At 60.4% G+C, this 18,021-nt stretch overlaps 1 protein-coding gene across 1 annotated transcript in view; it reads left to right on the top strand.

Moving 5' to 3' along the window:
- LRP1 (LDL receptor related protein 1) overlaps positions 1-18,021 on the top strand; it is an 84,301-nt gene that overhangs the window by 62,511 nt on the left and 3,769 nt on the right. The window contains exons 44-78 of the mRNA XM_058426186.1: positions 1,112-1,522; positions 1,728-1,856; positions 2,118-2,237; positions 2,451-2,564; positions 2,905-3,054; positions 3,128-3,250; positions 3,535-3,651; positions 3,819-3,947; positions 4,205-4,327; positions 4,410-4,550; positions 4,634-4,824; positions 5,528-5,711; positions 5,855-5,940; positions 6,101-6,220; positions 6,715-6,902; positions 7,024-7,229; positions 7,757-7,945; positions 8,421-8,569; positions 8,985-9,078; positions 9,242-9,358; positions 9,577-9,696; positions 10,040-10,162; positions 10,323-10,448; positions 10,965-11,081; positions 11,722-11,828; positions 11,930-12,062; positions 12,912-13,031; positions 13,130-13,252; positions 13,615-13,755; positions 13,856-13,990; positions 14,063-14,182; positions 14,980-15,248; positions 16,471-16,649; positions 17,144-17,250; positions 17,518-17,634. Coding sequence (XP_058282169.1) covers positions 1,112-1,522; positions 1,728-1,856; positions 2,118-2,237; positions 2,451-2,564; positions 2,905-3,054; positions 3,128-3,250; positions 3,535-3,651; positions 3,819-3,947; positions 4,205-4,327; positions 4,410-4,550; positions 4,634-4,824; positions 5,528-5,711; positions 5,855-5,940; positions 6,101-6,220; positions 6,715-6,902; positions 7,024-7,229; positions 7,757-7,945; positions 8,421-8,569; positions 8,985-9,078; positions 9,242-9,358; positions 9,577-9,696; positions 10,040-10,162; positions 10,323-10,448; positions 10,965-11,081; positions 11,722-11,828; positions 11,930-12,062; positions 12,912-13,031; positions 13,130-13,252; positions 13,615-13,755; positions 13,856-13,990; positions 14,063-14,182; positions 14,980-15,248; positions 16,471-16,649; positions 17,144-17,250; positions 17,518-17,634 — 5,118 coding nt within the window. The remainder of the gene's footprint in view (positions 1-1,111; positions 1,523-1,727; positions 1,857-2,117; positions 2,238-2,450; positions 2,565-2,904; positions 3,055-3,127; positions 3,251-3,534; positions 3,652-3,818; positions 3,948-4,204; positions 4,328-4,409; positions 4,551-4,633; positions 4,825-5,527; positions 5,712-5,854; positions 5,941-6,100; positions 6,221-6,714; positions 6,903-7,023; positions 7,230-7,756; positions 7,946-8,420; positions 8,570-8,984; positions 9,079-9,241; positions 9,359-9,576; positions 9,697-10,039; positions 10,163-10,322; positions 10,449-10,964; positions 11,082-11,721; positions 11,829-11,929; positions 12,063-12,911; positions 13,032-13,129; positions 13,253-13,614; positions 13,756-13,855; positions 13,991-14,062; positions 14,183-14,979; positions 15,249-16,470; positions 16,650-17,143; positions 17,251-17,517; positions 17,635-18,021) is intronic.

Below are 18,021 nucleotides of genomic sequence, written 5' to 3'. Positions count from 1 at the left end.
CACACACACCACACACACCCCATACATACCACATACACACACCACCACACATACCACACACACTACACACCCCACACACACCCCCACACACCACACACAACCATACTACATACACACCACACACACACCACACCACATACACACACCACACACACACCACACCACGTACACACACCACACACACACCACACCACATACACACATTCCCCACACACACACCACACATACCACATACACCACCACACACACAATACATACACCACATAGCACACACACTGCAGCACACACAAAATACACATCACACCATACAATACACCACACACACCACACAGGACACATACACCACACACACAACCAACACACACCACATGCACACACACACACATGCACACACAACACATATACACATACACACACCACACATACTATACCACATACACACGCAGCACACACACCACACCACACACATACCACATACACACATACCACACACACTGCAGCACACACAAGACACACACCACACCATGCAACACACCACACACACACCACACATGACACATACACACCACACACAGGACACACATACACATGCCACACACCTACCACCCACAACACATATCACACACACACACCACACGTACCACAAACACACCACACACACACACACACACATCACACAGACGTACTATAAACACCCCACACCCCACACACCACACACACTTGCCTGGTCCTGCTCTCCCTGGGCCTCCATTACTCAGACACACACAGCTGTACACACCTTTGAAACTGCAAAACCCCCAGTGCTCCTGTACCCCTTCCCACCAAGGCATCTACGCACACAGATGGGCTCTGCACACGCCTGGCATCTCCTCCACATTGCACACACACATTCATGTCACACCCACCCCTCAGGGCTCATCCATGCCCTCGGTGCCCCCACCCCCACCCTGGTCACTCTCCTCACTTGGAGCCACACAGACAGCCGAGAGCCTGGGTGCACGTGCCCTCAGTGGGCATGAGTACATGCCCCAGCGCCCCCCACCACAGACCTGCAGCTTTCCCAGGCGTCTCCCATGCACCCTGGGGCTCACTACTGCACCCGTGATCTCAGGGCCCTCAGACTCCAATCTCCCAGAAACACTCCTCAAAGCCCACGGTGCCCTGCCTAAAAGCACACACATCCTCAACAGCACACCCGCCGAAAACCCCATGCACCTGGCCCTCCCACAGCAGCCATCCCCATGCAGGACTCCCCACTGGCTGCAAGCCGCTGTGCCTGCCATGGCTGAGCAGGGCCTTGGGAGCTCCATGAAGTCAGTGAGTGGGCGGATGCGCTCTGGGTGCATGCACAGCAGAGAACACTCTCCAGCCCTGCGCCTGCCCTGTCCCTGCTCAGGTGAACTCTCTCCATGCCGAATCAACAACGGTGGCTGCCAGGACCTGTGTCTGCTCACTCACCAGGGCCATGTCAACTGCTCATGCCGAGGGGGCCGAATCCTCCAGGATGACCTCACCTGCCGAGGTGAGAGAGGCAGGGGGGAGGGGCCGGTGGGGAACCCAAGCACACACCAGGGATGGTGACCATCTCCCCCACATGCTCCAGCCCAGCCCCCCAAAGCCTTTTGCCAAGAAGAAGCTGATGATGACCGCAGCTCCCCGGGGGAGGAGGCGTGGGCACTGGGGCCCACAGCACTGGCTCAGAAAGCTCCTTCCACCTCCCTCCCCAGCGGTGAATTCCTCTTGCCGAGCACAAGATGAGTTTGAGTGTGCCAATGGCGAGTGCATCAACTTCAGCCTGACCTGCGACGGTGTCCCCCACTGCAAGGACAAGTCCGATGAGAAGCCATCCTACTGCAGTAAGGAGCCCCCTGCAGCCCCTGCCTCTTCCAGGCCCAGAGCCCAGGTCCTCCTCCCCCAGGCCCCTGCAGGATGGAGCAGGATCAGGACCCAGCTTCCTGACCATGAGTTTTGGGAGCTCATGAAGGGCAGAACCACTGTTAGCCTGGACTGGGCCTTTGGGTTTGGGGGCGGCCAGCTGGACACGTGCATGACGTCTCAGGGAGGTAGCCCTTTCCCTGTGCCTGTGGCTGACGCGCAGCCTGCTCCTCCATTTGCAGACTCCCGCCGCTGCAAGAAGACTTTCCGCCAGTGCAGCAACGGGCGCTGTGTGTCCAACATGCTGTGGTGCAACGGGGCCGACGACTGTGGGGATGGCTCTGATGAGATCCCCTGCAACAGTAAGTGAGGCACACTGGCATAACCCATCTGTACCTCAGTTCCTGCCCCACCCCTCCCTGGCCGAGCTTTGTCCCTGGGCCCCGTGGTGTCTGGTTCAAGGCACTCTGTGACAGGCCAGGGCAGGTGCTGTGGGCCAGGAGTTCTGTCCTGCATCCTCCTGGCCCCCACAGAGAAAACTCTGGCCTGACGGTACGGGGCGGGCACTGTTCTAGAGACAGCCTGTGGTGTGGGCGAGTTCCGCTGCCGGGACGGGACCTGCATCGGGAACTCCAGCCGCTGCAACCAGTTTGTGGATTGTGAGGACGCCTCAGATGAGATGAACTGCAGTGAGTGACGCCCTTTGCTGGCACCTCTGGGCTCTTCCCCATCGCTCACTGCATCTCCCACCTTCAGGCCCTCCTGCAACTGCCTACATTCCTCTCTGCCTTCCCTCATCCCTGCTGACAGCCTCCATCTCCCTGAGGCCCTGTCCCCATCCCGCTCCTGCTCCTGGGCTCCCGTGGGGTTCCGAGAGGGGGCAGTGAGCAGATGGTGCAGACAGCGCCCCACCGGAAGGGCACCGTTCAACTTTTGGAAAAGCATGAAGGCTCCATAGGGCTGGCAGCTGCCCCAGTCGGGTGTGATCTGGGGAGAACCAGGTATCACCCTCACCCCTGCCCCCACCAGGTGCCACCGACTGCAGCAGCTACTTCCGTCTGGGCGTGAAGGGTGTGCTCTTCCAGCCCTGCGAGCGGACCTCACTCTGCTACGCACCCAGCTGGGTGTGTGATGGCGCCAATGACTGCGGGGACTACAGTGATGAGCGTGACTGCCCAGGTGGGCAAGGGCAGGTGTGTGGTGGGTGGTGGCCTGTGGTGAGCAGGGCCCTCACACCTGCCTCGCCCCTCAGGTGTGAAACGCCCCAGATGCCCGCTGAATTACTTCGCCTGCCCTAGTGGGCGCTGCATCCCCATGAGCTGGACGTGTGACAAGGAGGATGACTGTGAACATGGCGAGGACGAGACCCACTGCAGTGAGTGACCACTAAACCCACTCAGTGCTCCAAGAACCTGCTGGGCCCCACTTCTTAGTCCGCCCCAGCAAATGCCCGCTTGGAAAAGGGCACCCAGAGCCTTCACCCCCTGCCCCACACCCCAACTCTTGAGGTCAGACTCAGAGACTCTGCCTCTAGCTGCTGCTGAGCCCCCCCACAGAGGGGTGCTGTGGGCATCTCTCCTGTCCTTCCCGTGGCATCAGCCTCCCCAGGTGGGCGATCCCCGCCCTTCCCCATCTAACTGTGGCTTCTGACTGCCCCAGACAAGTTCTGCTCAGAGGCCCAGTTTGAGTGCCAGAACCATCGCTGCATCTCCAAGCAGTGGCTGTGTGACGGCAGCGATGACTGTGGGGATGGCTCAGACGAGGCTGCTCACTGTGGTGAGGAAGCTGGGATTGGGCTGGGGGAGGTGCCCCAGGGAGGGACAGACCCCACCCAACTCCACCCCACACACAGACACCCCTGCAGACGACGGCGAAGCATCACCCACTGCTAGCCCTGATCCACCTCCTCCTAAGTCTCTCGGTGGCCCCCTCTCCCCCTACAGAAGGCAAGACGTGCGGCCCCTCCTCCTTCTCCTGCCCTGGCACCCACGTATGTGTCCCCGAGCGCTGGCTCTGTGACGGTGACAAAGACTGTGCTGATGGTGCAGATGAGAGCATCGCAGCTGGTTGCTGTGAGTGGCAGGGCCACGTGGAGCGGGTGGACAGCAAATGGCCACAGTCTCACTTTGCAGATGAGGAAGCCGGGGTGCAGGAGAGGAAATGCCTCAGCGGGGTCCACTGGGGTGGAGCCATAGCTGTAGCCCAGGTGTCCAGACTCCTCATCCAGTGCCCTGCCCACTCTACCAGGAGAACCACAGGAGGTCAGAGTGGGGGACGGTCAGCCGCTGGCCAGGCAGGGCTGAAGGGCTGTGTCCACCTCTGTCCACAGTGTACAACAGCACTTGCGACGACCGTGAGTTCATGTGCCAGAACCGCCAGTGCATCCCCAAGCACTTCGTGTGTGACCACGACCGTGACTGTGCAGATGGCTCTGATGAGTCCCCTGAGTGTGGTGAGCCCTCGGTGGTGGTGGGAGGAGGCCCTGCCCTCCGCCGGGCCAGGGCATCAGCCTCACAGGTCCTTTACTCCCCCAGAGTACCCGACCTGCGGCCCCAGTGAGTTCCGCTGTGCCAATGGGCGCTGTCTGAGCTCCCGCCAGTGGGAGTGCGATGGCGAGAATGACTGCCACGACCAGAGTGACGAGGCTCCCAAGAACCCACACTGCACCAGCCCAGGTGGGCCCCAGACCTGGCTCCCCTCTGCCCCCTCCCCAGACTGCCTGAGACCCCGCTGACCTGCCGCCTCCGCCCCTCCGCAGAGCACAAGTGCAATGCCTCGTCACAGTTCCTGTGCAGCAGTGGGCGCTGTGTGGCTGAGGCACTGCTCTGCAACGGCCAGGATGACTGTGGCGACAGCTCGGACGAGCGTGGCTGCCACATCAATGAGTGTCTCAGCCGCAAGCTCAGTGGCTGCAGCCAGGACTGTGAGGACCTCAAGATCGGCTTCAAGGTATGCCCAGCCCTGGGTAGGAGCTTCCACACCCCAGACTTGCCAGGAACGCCTTTCTCCACTGCCTCATTCATTCATTCATCCCCTAGTCACTGGGGATACAGCAGTGAATGAGACAGAAATCTGCTTGGTTGGGGTCTGCCTCTATCTGGGGGGTAGAGAGCCAGCAGATTTGCTGACAGATGAGATACGGAATGTGAGAGGAAGAGAGGAGTGAGGCGTCAAGTAGGCAAGAGATACACAGGTCTGGAGTTCAAGGAGAGGCCCAGGCTGGAGAGGGAAGTCTGGGAGTTATCACCATAGAGATGTTATTTGAATCTATGAGCCTGGATATGATTCCCAAGGGAGCAGTGTAGGTGGAGAAGAGAGGAGTCCAAACTCTGAGCCCCTAGCTGAGCAACAGCCAGGAGCAGGGAGGTGAGGGGACCAGCAGAAGAGCCTGAGAAGGAGCAGCTGCTGAGGCAGGAGAACAGCCACGAGAAGAAAGCATTCCAGGGGGAGGGCACGTGCAGCTCTGTCAAATGACACTCGGGGGCACACAGAAGGAGGCCTGCACTGTGGGCCAGCTGGGTGGACTCAGTACCCATGTGCTGCTGCCCCTAGTGGGGCTGGGTAGAGGGAATTGGAGTCTCTGAGCCAGGTCTCCAGGGTGGGAGGCCCAGACCCTGCCACACGCCCAGCCCAAGCCTCCCTGTGCCTGCAGTGCCGCTGTCGCCCTGGCTTCCGGCTGAAGGACGACGGCCGGACGTGTGCTGATGTGGACGAGTGCAGCACCACCTTCCCCTGCAGCCAGCGCTGCATCAACACCCATGGCAGCTATAAGTGTCTGTGTGTGGAGGGCTACGCACCCCGCGGCGGCGACCCCCACAGCTGCAAGGCTGTGACTGGTGAGATGCACGCTTGGAGGGCATGAGGTGACCCAGGCATCTAGGGGCTGTGTGGGACCGCCTGGGCGGCAGAGCTCCAGACAGGCAGGAGACCAGGGCCGCTAGAATGTGCCAGGAGCTGAGGCAAGATCCTCTGTCTGCAGACGAGGAACCGTTTCTGATCTTCGCCAACCGGTACTACCTGCGCAAGCTCAATCTGGACGGGTCCAACTACACGTTACTTAAGCAGGTAGCAAACCCAGGCTCTCCTCCCCGGTGCCCATCTCCCAGACCCAGCACAGCCTCCCCTGCAAGTCTCCCCGCTTAGGTCCAACCATCCCTCCCCCAGATGCAAATGTGGCCCCTGCTGCCACAACCGACTTCTACTCTCCCTCACTCCCCAAATCCAGGGCCTGAACAACGCCGTTGCCTTGGACTTTGACTACCGAGAGCAGATGATCTACTGGACAGATGTGACGACCCAGGGCAGCATGATCCGAAGGATGCACCTTAACGGGAGCAATGTGCAGGTGAGGCGGGCGGCCCTCGGCGACAAACACTGGCCCGCCTCAGATGACTGTTTTCAGATCGTCTCTCCTTCCCGCCCACCAACCCAAATTGCTTCCTTCTCACTCCACTAGTCACTGTATGACTGCTTGCTTGTTCTAGCTGCTCACCCTCCTCTGGGCCCAGACAGCAAGGACTGGGAGATTCCTCTTGCTCTTCCCCTCGCTGCCAGCCCCACATCTCCTTAATTATCAGGAAGTTCCCCGTGAGGTCTGGCCAAGCACTGTGAGGCTTGGGTTGTGGTTCCATTCACCTAGAACCCCCTCTCCTAGAGCCTCTGCCGACACCTACACAGTGTCAGGCCCAGGACTGGGCATTTTACTTCCATGGTTCTCCCACCAGAGCTGGCAGAGGGAGCTCTACCCCATTTTACACGTAGGGAGGCTGAGCCTCACAGAGGCTTGCAGGTGCTCCCCCAAGTCACCCAGAGCTCTCCCTCCCCTGCCCCTTCCTGCAGGTCCTACACCGTACAGGCCTCAGCAACCCCGATGGGCTGGCTGTGGACTGGGTGGGTGGCAACCTGTACTGGTGCGACAAAGGCCGGGACACCATCGAGGTGTCCAAGCTCAATGGGGCCTATCGGACGGTGCTGGTCAGCTCTGGCCTCCGTGAGCCCAGGGCTCTGGTGGTGGATGTGCAGAATGGGTATGTGGCTGAGGAGGGTTGGGGGAGCCCCTGAAAGCAGCATCCAAGCCCGGCCTCCCTGCAGGCCACTGGTGGGATGGGTTACGGGATCTCCCAGGGCTCACTGCCTACCCATCGCCAGGTACCTGTACTGGACAGACTGGGGTGACCATTCACTGATCGGCCGCATCGGCATGGATGGGTCCAGCCGCAGCGTCATCGTGGACACCAAGATCACATGGCCCAACGGCCTGACGCTGGACTATGTCACTGAGCGCATCTACTGGGCCGACGCCCGCGAGGACTACATTGAATTTGCCAGCCTGGATGGCTCCAATCGCCACGTTGGTCAGTGTGCCAGTGAAGCTGTCCAGGCACAGCAGACTCAGTGGGGATGGAGGTCTGAAGCGACAGGGGATCAAGTTTTGGGGACAAGAGTGGACGTAAAAAGCGGAGGATATGGCCTGAGGACACCACTCGCTGGTTCAGAGCACCCCGGGGGCTTCCCCAGCCTGGCCACCACCCAGCTCCCTTGGGAAGGAAGAGGAGAGGCCTTTCCGTTGTATACACAGTTCTGGAGGACTGGCCCCTAGGAGGGTGGGGGTGGGAGGCCTGCGATTGGGAACTGCAGTGCTCCCCACTTCCCGAGGGGAACCATACACTGGCGGGGCAGGAACTTGCCATGAGGCAGTCTAGGTTTGAACTCCAGCTCTGACACTTGTTAGCTGTGAGACCATGGGGGGCCCCTGAACCATCTGTAACTGGGGCTGACACCCACCTCTCAGGGTGGTGGTGGGGCTTGAGGAGGTGGAGTGGGCCGACACCCTGTCCGAGCTTGGGCTGACTGGCACTGTGCCTGCCCCTCGGCCCCACAGTGCTGAGCCAGGACATCCCGCACATCTTTGCCCTGACCCTGTTTGAGGACTACGTCTACTGGACCGACTGGGAAACAAAGTCCATCAACCGAGCCCACAAGACCACGGGCACCAACAAAACGCTCCTCATCAGCACGCTGCACCGGCCCATGGACCTGCATGTCTTCCATGCCCTGCGCCAGCCGGATGGTGAGCAGGCAAGGGGTGGGAGCAGGCGAAGGGTGAGCCAGGCACCGGGGTCCCTGGGAGTTCCTGCTCATCCCTTCTCCAGCATTGACCAAACCGTCCTGGCCAGACACTGGGAGACTCCAGGAGGGTCTAGACAGGGGATGGTCTGGCTCCCGGGAGCTTCAGCCCGGCCTGGATCCAGCCCTGGAGTCTGGCAGCAGCAAGGCCCGGAGGCCAGTCAAGTGGGGGTCTGGGTGCCGGGCCCCCAGAAGGAAGGCAGGCCCCTGGGAGGGAAGCACAGAGGAGGTGGGGAGCTGGCCTTCAGGCCTGGCCTGATTCTGGGACCTTGAGAGAATCCTCTCCTATCTCTGGCTTCAGCTCCCTCCTAAAAGAGGCAGGGTTCAGACCCACCCGCCTCTGTCCAGGATAGAGTGAGTGAGGCAGCCTTTGGTAGGCCAGAAAATATCACCACATTTCATGACGTTTTCTCTGGCAGTGCCCAATCACCCCTGCAAGGTCAACAATGGTGGCTGCAGCAACCTGTGCCTGCTGTCCCCTGGGGGAGGGCACAAATGTGCCTGCCCCACCAACTTCTACCTGGGCAGCGACGGGCGCACCTGTGTGTCCAACTGCACGGCGAGCCAGGTGAGGCTGCCCCCAGACCCCATCACCAGTGCCTGCTCCCCAACCCCCCAATCCTCCTTGGACCCCAACACCTGCTCTGTCCTAATGTCCTCACGCATCTGGTTTTCCCACACTAACACCCCCACATTTCTTGCCTACCTCTTGTCTCCCCACAGCAATACTTTTACCCCCGTCACCTCACACAGACACCTCCACACCCTAACCTTGACCCTCCTCACCATGCTCCAGTGCTGCCTTCCCCACCCTCTCCCACGCAGCCCCATACCTGGCCTTTCTGCACTCACCATAGCCCAACCTGCCCCATAACACCCTGACCCCTGCCTCAACTTCTTTGAAACATCCAAGCCCCTCAAAAGAAAGACTTCTGAGTCCCCCAGACCCCCACCAACCCCTCTTGCCCCCACCTGCCCTCCAGTTTGTATGCAAGAACGACAAGTGCATCCCCTTCTGGTGGAAGTGTGACACCGAGGACGACTGCGGGGACCACTCAGACGAGCCCCCGGACTGCCGTGAGTGCCTGCTGGGGGTGACAGGAGGGCCCCCAGCTGTGTCGGAGGCCTGACTCCTGAGGCTTTGAGTGGCCACTGGAGAGGCTGGGGCTGTGGTGCCCTGCAAGTGGACCTGGCCGTGTCCACCCCAGCCGCTCTGACTCTGAGCCTCCCTCTCTGGCAGCCGAGTTCAAGTGCCGGCCCGGACAGTTCCAGTGCTCCACAGGTATCTGCACAAACCCTGCCTTCATCTGCGATGGCGACAATGACTGCCAGGACAACAGTGACGAGGCCAACTGTGGTAAAGCACTGCCCGCCCACCTTCCCTCCTTCCCCAGCATCTTCCCCGCCCCAGGATTTGGGGCTTTCAAGGGCAGGGAAGTTGCAGCCCATGGCAGCTTGCTCTCCAGGCTGGATTCCTGCAGCTCAAGCCTGTGTCCTCCCCGCTGAGGGATGGGCACCCTCTCCCTGCCCCTGAGTCCTCCCTTCGCCACGAGTCACCCCCTCCTCCCTCCACAGACATCCACGTCTGCTTGCCCAGTCAGTTCAAATGCACCAACACCAACCGCTGTATTCCCGGCATCTTCCGCTGCAATGGGCAGGACAACTGCGGAGATGGGGAGGACGAGAGGGACTGCCGTGAGTGTTGGAGGTGGCGGTGGGGCGGCGGTGGGAGATGACACGGAAGCAGGGCAGGCAGAATCTCCCCACAGCTTTGAGAGGCTCTCAAATAGCTTTAGTAGATGGGCAACACAAATTATATTGGATGTAACTTGCTTTGCTCATAAAAATCATCATGCATGATACAGAGACATAGAGATCCAGAAAACAAAAAGCACCAAAACTGGGGATAAACTGTTCCTTCCTCCCAAGAAGTTGCTGCCAGGACCAAGGCCAGGGCTTGGAAGAGGGAGAAGACGGTGATGGTGAACTGGAGTGGCAGGTGTAAGGGAGGGCCCTCATTCTCTTGCCTGCCCCGCAGCCGAGGTGACCTGCGCCCCCAACCAGTTCCAGTGCTCCATTACCAAACGGTGCATCCCTCGGGTCTGGGTCTGTGACCGGGACAATGACTGTGTGGATGGCAGTGATGAGCCCGCCAACTGCAGTGAGTTGCCTGTCCTGGAGCCCAACTTCCCTCTCCAGTGTCTGCTGCTCACACCACCCCGACGTGTGACCCCCTCAGTGGCCGCTCCCACACCCTCCCCACCCTCCCGGCACACTCCTGGAAGGAGTCTCATCCTCACCCCATGCCCACCTGCTTGCAGCCCAGATGACCTGTGGTGTGGACGAGTTCCGCTGCAAGGATTCAGGCCGCTGCATCCCAGCGCGTTGGAAGTGTGACGGAGAGGATGACTGTGGGGATGGCTCGGATGAGCCTAAGGAAGAGTGTGGTGAGCCGAGACCCCGCTCCAGGAGGAAGATGGTCTACCTGAGTGGGAGGCATGGCGCCCCTGGGAGGCGGAGGGCTGGACGCCGCCTGCTCACCGGTCTCAGCGTGGACCTGGTGCTGGGCTTCCTGGGCCTGCTGTGGGGCTGGGGAAGGAAGCCTGGCTGGAGCTCACTTCCCCACATCCACCCGTGCCCCATGTCTCCCAGTTTTCCCTATCCCTGCCCCTGCCCACGCCTCATCCACACATACCTGTGTGGAGTTTTCCCTGCCCACCCTATGGGATATGTTCCTCTCCTCCCCAAGGCAGCTGCCCACACACACACCCCCAACCATGTCTCCTGTCCCCAGACCTCCTTATAGACCCCATATCTCAAAACACCGCCTGGGCTCCCTGCGGCTGACCCTTCCCAAGCTGGGATGCCCACCATCCCTGCCAGGCCAGCCTGACCATGCCTGCCTGGACCCTAATGTCTGCCCCAGCCCTGTCCCTGACTGCCCTGACACTTGCCTCCTCCAGATGAACGCACCTGTGAGCCATACCAGTTCCGCTGCAAGAACAACCGCTGCGTGCCCGGCCGCTGGCAGTGCGACTACGACAACGATTGCGGTGACAACTCCGATGAAGAGAGCTGCAGTACGTCCCCAGCCACCCAGCCCCGCGTGAGCCCCTCCCAGGCCTGGCCCTTGCCGCGCCACCCTCCTGCCACAGGCCTCGCCAGAGCTGGCGGCCACCTCCCAGGGCGGGGGCAGGAGCCGCCCCTCACCCACCCCACTCCATGTCGTGTATTTGAGTTTGTGTCATTTCACCTCATCTCATGTTTCTCTCCATTTTCACACTGTCCTCTTGGGGTTGCAGAGGTAGGTGTCTCTGATGTGCCTGTGCCCCCACCATACCCCCGCCTCTGTCCCAGAGCCCCCGTCCCTGTGCTGTGCCTCTACCCATCATCCTTGATTGACCTCTCCCCAAACCCTGGTGCTTGTCTCAGTGGTCTTGCCCCTGCTCCAGTCCCCAAACACAGTCTGTCCTGAGGGCAAGGCCAGGGACCTGTGCCCTCTCTGGTGTCTGTCCCATGGGGTAAGTGCGAGCCCACCTATGCCTAGCTGTTCCACAGGGGCAGCCAGTGGGCTCTGCCAGGACTGGCTCGGCCTCTGGGTCAGTCAGCTGTGGCCTTCAGAGACACGGGGATGGGCCTTGGGCTCGGGACTGTGGTACTACTGAGGCCTGGAGTCCTTGTGCCCACCCTCCTGGGCCTGTCTCCCCCTGTCCTTCCCAGCCCCTCGACCCTGCTCCGAGAGTGAGTTCTCCTGTGCCAACGGCCGCTGCATCGCGGGGCGCTGGAAATGCGATGGTGACCACGACTGCGCGGATGGCTCGGACGAGGTGGGCAGGGAGATGAGAAGGAAGGAGATGGCCTCAGAGGAGTTCAGGCAGGGCTTGGGGGGTGCCGAGAGCTGACCGGCTGCCTGTGCCCATGCCCACAGAAAGACTGCACCCCCCGCTGTGACATGGACCAGTTCCAGTGCAAGAGCGGCCACTGCATCCCCCTGCGCTGGCGCTGTGACGCAGACGCCGACTGCATGGACGGCAGTGACGAGGAGGCCTGCAGCACTGGCGGTGCGCCCCTTGGCTTGGTCTCCCTGGGTCCTCCCTCTGCTGCCCACCCTGCCACACGGCCCAGTCATTCACTCATTCTTTCTCTTCTGTATTCATTCTTCATGCAACAAATACTTATTGAGCATTTACCATGTACCAGGCACTGCCATAGGTGTTAGGGACGTAGTAGTAAACAAGACACAGGGCCCCTGAATACACATTTTTGTGCGGGTTGTGCCCAGCTCAATGCTCCCTAGTCTAGGGGACCAGTTGAGCTGAAATCCAGCAAACCCTGAGGGCTGTGCCCATCTAGGCCCCACTCCACAAGTCCCTCCGAGACAGTCTGCTGCCCCAAGAAGAAAAGCCCTGCCTATTTTCCCTTCCTGGGGGCAGTGAGACAGTGCCTGTCCCTCGCTGACCTGCCTGGCCTCTGCAGCACAGAGGGGGCAGGTGAAGCCCGGGGTGAGAAAAGACTGGGGCTTGGAGCGGAAATCCCAACTGTGCGGGCAGATGTCTTGGCTCTGCCTTGGTAGGCCAGGCACAGGGATGGGAACGTGGTCTTCCATTCCCAGCCCAGTGCTGTTCCCGCATCCCCGCTGTGGAACTACACAGCACAGTGCCCTGCCACATACCAGAGAAGGAGTGCCCTCTGAACTACTCCAGACACCCCTGAAAAAATGGCCTCTTCTCCCCTAAATACCAGAGGAGGCAGTTTGGCCCCACCAAGTAGAAAATTAAGAGACCTGGTTCCAATCTGGCTGTGCCACTGCTTGCCTGGTGACCCCTCTGAGCCTGGAACCCCCACCTGTGGAGACAGGGGTCTGGGTGGGCTCATGGCTCATTCTATCTCTTGGCTCCCCCTGGCACCAGTGCGGACCTGCCCCTTGGACGAATTCCAGTGCAACAACACCTTGTGCAAGCCGCTGGCCTGGAAGTGCGATGGCGAGGATGACTGTGGGGACAACTCAGATGAGAACCCCGAGGAGTGTGGTGAGATTTGGGGCGGGGCTCCCGAGCTCCCCAGTGGCCAGCAGCCACCCCCCACTCCCAAGACTGATTCTGGCTCTGTGTCCCCCTGGCTGCCGCAGCCCGGTTCGTGTGTCCTCCCAACCGGCCCTTCCGTTGCAAGAATGACCGCGTCTGTCTGTGGATCGGGCGCCAATGCGACGGCATGGACAACTGTGGAGATGGGACTGATGAAGAGGACTGTGGTGAGCAGGGGGCCGACAAGAGGCCTGCAGGGGCGGGTAGTGCACAGTGGGGTGAGTGTGGGCCTCGTGGGAGCTGCACTGGGGTTAGGGTTAACCAGGAGGACTTGCCCAGGAAGGGGAGGGAGGATCTATTGCTAGGAGCCTGGGGGCTCTTCGTTAGGAAAGAGAAGCCCCTGGGGAAGGCTCTGGGGGCTGCCTGATGCCTTAGGTCTTGCAAGTGGGGCTGGGAACCCAAACGTTTGACCTGCTCCCCCTGCAAGCCTTGTCACTTAGGAATTGGGAGCCACTGTTATCTATGGGGTTGCCATGGGAGGAGGGGGCAGGGGTGAATACCCAGGGCCTAAAGCCTCCGCCCTCCTCAGAGCCCCCCACGGCCCAGACCACCCACTGCAAAGACAAGAAGGAGTTTCTGTGCCGGAACCAGCGCTGCCTCTCCTCCTCCCTGCGCTGCAACATGTTCGATGACTGCGGGGACGGCTCTGACGAGGAGGACTGCAGCATCGGTGAGGCCCAGCAGCGGACCGGACACCGGTGGGGAGCGGGGAGAGCCGAGCCCTGGCCTGGGGTGGCTCAAGGGAGGCATCCACTCTCTGTCCCCCACAGACCCCAAGCTGACCAGCTGCGCCACCAACGCCAGCATCTGTGGGGACGAGGCACGTTGCGTGCGCACTGAGAAAGCGGCCTACTGTGCCTGCCGCTCGGGTTTCCACACTGTGCCCGGCCAGCCCGGATGCCAAGGTAGGAAAGCAGGGCAGAGCAGGGGCGGACACCCCAGCTGTGGACTCCCATGACCCTCTCTGTAACCCTTAGACATCAACGAGTGCCTGCGCTTCGGCACCTGCTCCCAGCTCTGCAACAACACCAAGGGTGGCCACCTCTGCAGCTGTGCTAGAAACTTCATGAAGACGCACAACACCTGCAAGGCCGAAGGTGCCGGAGCCGCCAGAGGGCAGAAAGGCTGGGTGGGACAGGGCGACCGGGATATCAAACGGGGCCGACTTGGAATGGAATGTCTTCCTGCGGACATCTTGCCCAGACAGGAAGCCCCAGACTCATAGTGCAGCTGCCTGAGCACAATGCTGGCCCAACAGCAGGGGCAGGTCCTGGGGCTGGCTGACTGAAGGAGTCTGGGGTGTGGCAGTGCTCTGAATTGCACACACGCCTCCTCACCCACCACTGCCAGGATGAGAGCACACTCAGACATGCATTGCACACTCACAGTCATGGGGGCCTCACCTGCACATTCCCCACACGCTTTGATGCCCACCTGTGCCTTCCACATGCCTGTACACAGACATTCATACACACCCCTGGTACACACACACCCCCACCATGCACTCCCATGCACACCCACATGCTCCATGCCAAGCACACACACCCCATGTGCCTATGCACCCCCGAGCATGTGCCAGGCAGTTTGTAGCAGAGAGCGTGGTGATGCCATCCAGCAGCCGTGAGGAGGCAGAAGTCTCTGGGTCTGGAGGGGCAGGGACAGCTTTCTGGCTGAAAGGAGCAGGTCACAGTGGATCAGCTCAGGGGAGGAGAGGAGGAGGTCCAGAGGCTGAGGTTGGAGCCTGCAACCCTGAGCAGGGAGGGTAAGAAGCAGCTTCTGGCCGGAGCAGATGGTTCTACCAGGAGAGAGGATACTGTTCATGTGAAAGGAGCTGAGCTGGATGGGGTGCACACCTGCATCCCACAGCCCCAGCCCTGGCCTCTTGCTTCTCCAGGCTCTGAATACCAGGTCCTGTACATCGCTGATGACAATGAGATCCGCAGCCTGTTCCCCGGGCACCCCCATTCGGCTTACGAGCAGGCATTCCAGGGTGACGAGAGTGTCCGCATTGATGCCATGGATGTCCATGTCAAGGCTGGCCGTGTCTATTGGACCAACTGGCACACGGGCACCATCTCCTACCGCAGCCTGCCACCTGCTGCGCCTCCTACCACTTCCAACCGCCACCGGCGACAGATTGACCGGGGTGTCACCCACCTCAACGTGAGTGCCCAACCTGGTGTGGATGGAGTGGAAGAGCTCCATAGAGCAGGCAGTTCAGAGCAGGATTTGAAAAGGGCAGTGCTGGCTGGGCACAGTGGCTCACGCCTGTAATCCCAGCACTTTGGGAGGCCAAGGCGGGCAGATCACCTGAGATCAGGAGTTTGAGACCAGCGTGGCAACATGGTGAAACCCTGTCTCTACTAAAAATACAAAAATTTGGCTGGGCGCAGTGGCTCACGCCTGTAATCCCAGCACTTTGGGAGGCCAAGGTGGGCGGATCACGAGGTCAGGAAATCGAGACCAACCTGGCTAACACGGTGAAACCCCGTCTCTATTAAAAAATACAGAAAAATTAGCCGGGCATGGTGGCGGGCGCCTATAGTCCCAGCTACTTGGGAAGCTGGGGCCGGAGAGTGGCGTGAACCCAGGAGGCGGAGCTTGCAGTGAACCGAGATCACGCCACTGCACTCCAGCCTGGGCGACAGAGCGAGACTCCGTCTCAAAATAAATAAATTAATTAATTTAATTAAAATAAAATAAAAATCCAAAAATTAGCTAGGCGTGGTGGCGGGAGCCTGTAATCCCAGCTACTCGGGAGGCTGAAGCAGGAGAATCCCTTGAACCCAGAAGGTGGAAGTTGCGGTGAGCTGAATGCCACTCGGTTGCAGTGGCACCGAGGTTGCAGAATAGCACTGCACTCCAGCCTGGGTGATGGAGCGAGACTCCGTCTCAAAAAAAAAAAGAAAAGAAAAGGGCAGTGCAAGGGGCAAAGGGTGAGAGTGGAGCAGGGGGCAGTCTTAGGATTGTGTTCTGAGGCACGGCTGGCAGGAAGACAGAGCAGTGGGAATGGTCAGCAGCTGGCTGTGCTGCAGGCAGCCCAGGGCACGATGGGCAGGCAGACAGCCCTCCGGCACCAATCCCCCATCGTTGCCACCACCCACTGTGTACGTCTTAGCTGCCTCATTTAACCTCTTTGGGTTTCACTTTGTTTATCAATAAAATTAGGTGATCATCGCCATTGCACAGGCTTCAGGGAGGGCTCACCAGCCACGTGTGAGAGCTGCAAGTCTGGCGCATAAGCTCCATGCCGGTTGACTCTCTTTAAAGCCAGGGACTTGGCTGTGAGCCTGGGGTGATGTTCCAGCAGGCTGGCAGAGTGGTGATGGGGGGATAATGGCAGGAAGACAAAGCGGTGGCCCCTAAACCTGTGGCTTCCATTCAGATTTCAGGGCTGAAGATGCCCAGAGGCATCGCCATCGACTGGGTGGCCGGGAACGTGTACTGGACTGACTCGGGCCGAGATGTGATTGAGGTGGCGCAGATGAAGGGCGAGAACCGCAAGACGCTCATCTCGGGCATGATTGACGAGCCCCACGCCATTGTGGTGGACCCACTGAGGGGGTGGGCAAGGGCCCTGGGGGGAGGCCTCTGGGCTGGTGGTAGGAAGCCCCCAGGACAGGGTTGGGGGCTGCACCCACAGGCGTGCCCTTCCCTCCCAGGCCAGCCTGAGGACAGAGTCCTTGTCAGGCTCTTGGGCCTTCTCGGCCACCCCTGCCTGGCTCTCCCCATGCTGCCTCTGCCCAGGGCCCCCAGCTCGGCCTGCTCGGGCAGGGACCTGACCTCTGCTTGGCCGGCTGTCATGCACAGCCACACTCTGCCCTGGGGAACAGCTCTGCCAGCTTCGGTGGCTCTGAATGAGCACACTGTGGTTTTAGAGGAAAAGCCCCTCAACCTGCTCAGAAGCGGACTCCCTCCTGCTTCTCTGTAGAAGGACAGAATGCCCTCCTCCCAGTCCCCAGCAGTCTCTGTGCCCAGACCAAGAAGCTGGTGTCCCGCCTGGGCCTGCCTCCTCTGGCCCTCCGGCCTGCCCACACTCACCCCTTCTCCCTCCCCAGCACCATGTACTGGTCAGACTGGGGCAACCACCCCAAGATTGAGACGGCAGCGATGGATGGGACGCTTCGGGAGACACTGGTGCAGGACAACATTCAGTGGCCCACAGGTTTGTGGGGCAGGGTGCAGAAGGGACGGGGGCGTGGAGGAGGCCCGGCCCGCAGAGCCCAGCTGCTGCTGAAGTCACACAAAAGCAAGGGATGGGATGGGGCTTGGACTGGGGCAGGGCAGATTGGCCGTGGAGGCTTTTCCCGGAAGAGGTGACTGTGAGTGGCGTGTGAACAGGGTGGAGCTGTCCCAGGCACGGAGGCAGTTCTTTCCTCCCTGAGCCTGGGTTGGGGAGGCCAAGCCCTCACAGTGCTCTCTCCCTCCCCAGGCCTGGCCGTGGATTATCACAATGAGCGGCTGTACTGGGCAGACGCCAAGCTTTCAGTCATCGGCAGCATCCGGCTTAATGGCACGGACCCCATTGTGGCTGCTGACAGCAAACGAGGTCAGAGCCCGGCAGCAGTCACAGTCCCCAACCCTGTCCCCAGCCTTGCCATCCTCCCTACTGAGCCAAAGGCCTCACTTCAATGCCTCCCATCCTTTGTCACTGACCCCCAGCAATGCTGTAGCTCCTTCCAGGCCTCTCCAGCTGGCCTCCCCCTGAACCAGCCCTGCAGGCCTGAGGCCCACCCTGACCCTCTGGCCTACTTGTCCATTCATTGGTTGGGTTGCACTGAGGCAGCATAGGTACATTAGGAATGTAGCAAATTGGGGGAGAAGGAATAGAAGTCAGCCATGAATGACCCTGGAAGTCTGGGGGTGATGGGACCTTTTGCCAGTAGTGGCCACAGGAGGAGGAACAGGTGTGGGGAGGGGGAATTTGGTCTGGATG

This window comes from Hylobates moloch, unplaced genomic scaffold, assembly GCF_009828535.3.
Source record: "Hylobates moloch isolate HMO894 unplaced genomic scaffold, HMol_V3 SCAFFOLD_13, whole genome shotgun sequence".
Taxonomy (NCBI): Eukaryota; Metazoa; Chordata; class Mammalia; order Primates; family Hylobatidae; genus Hylobates; species Hylobates moloch.
Note: the sequence above shows the minus strand (reverse complement) of the source record. Positions and strands in the feature narration are given on the sequence as shown.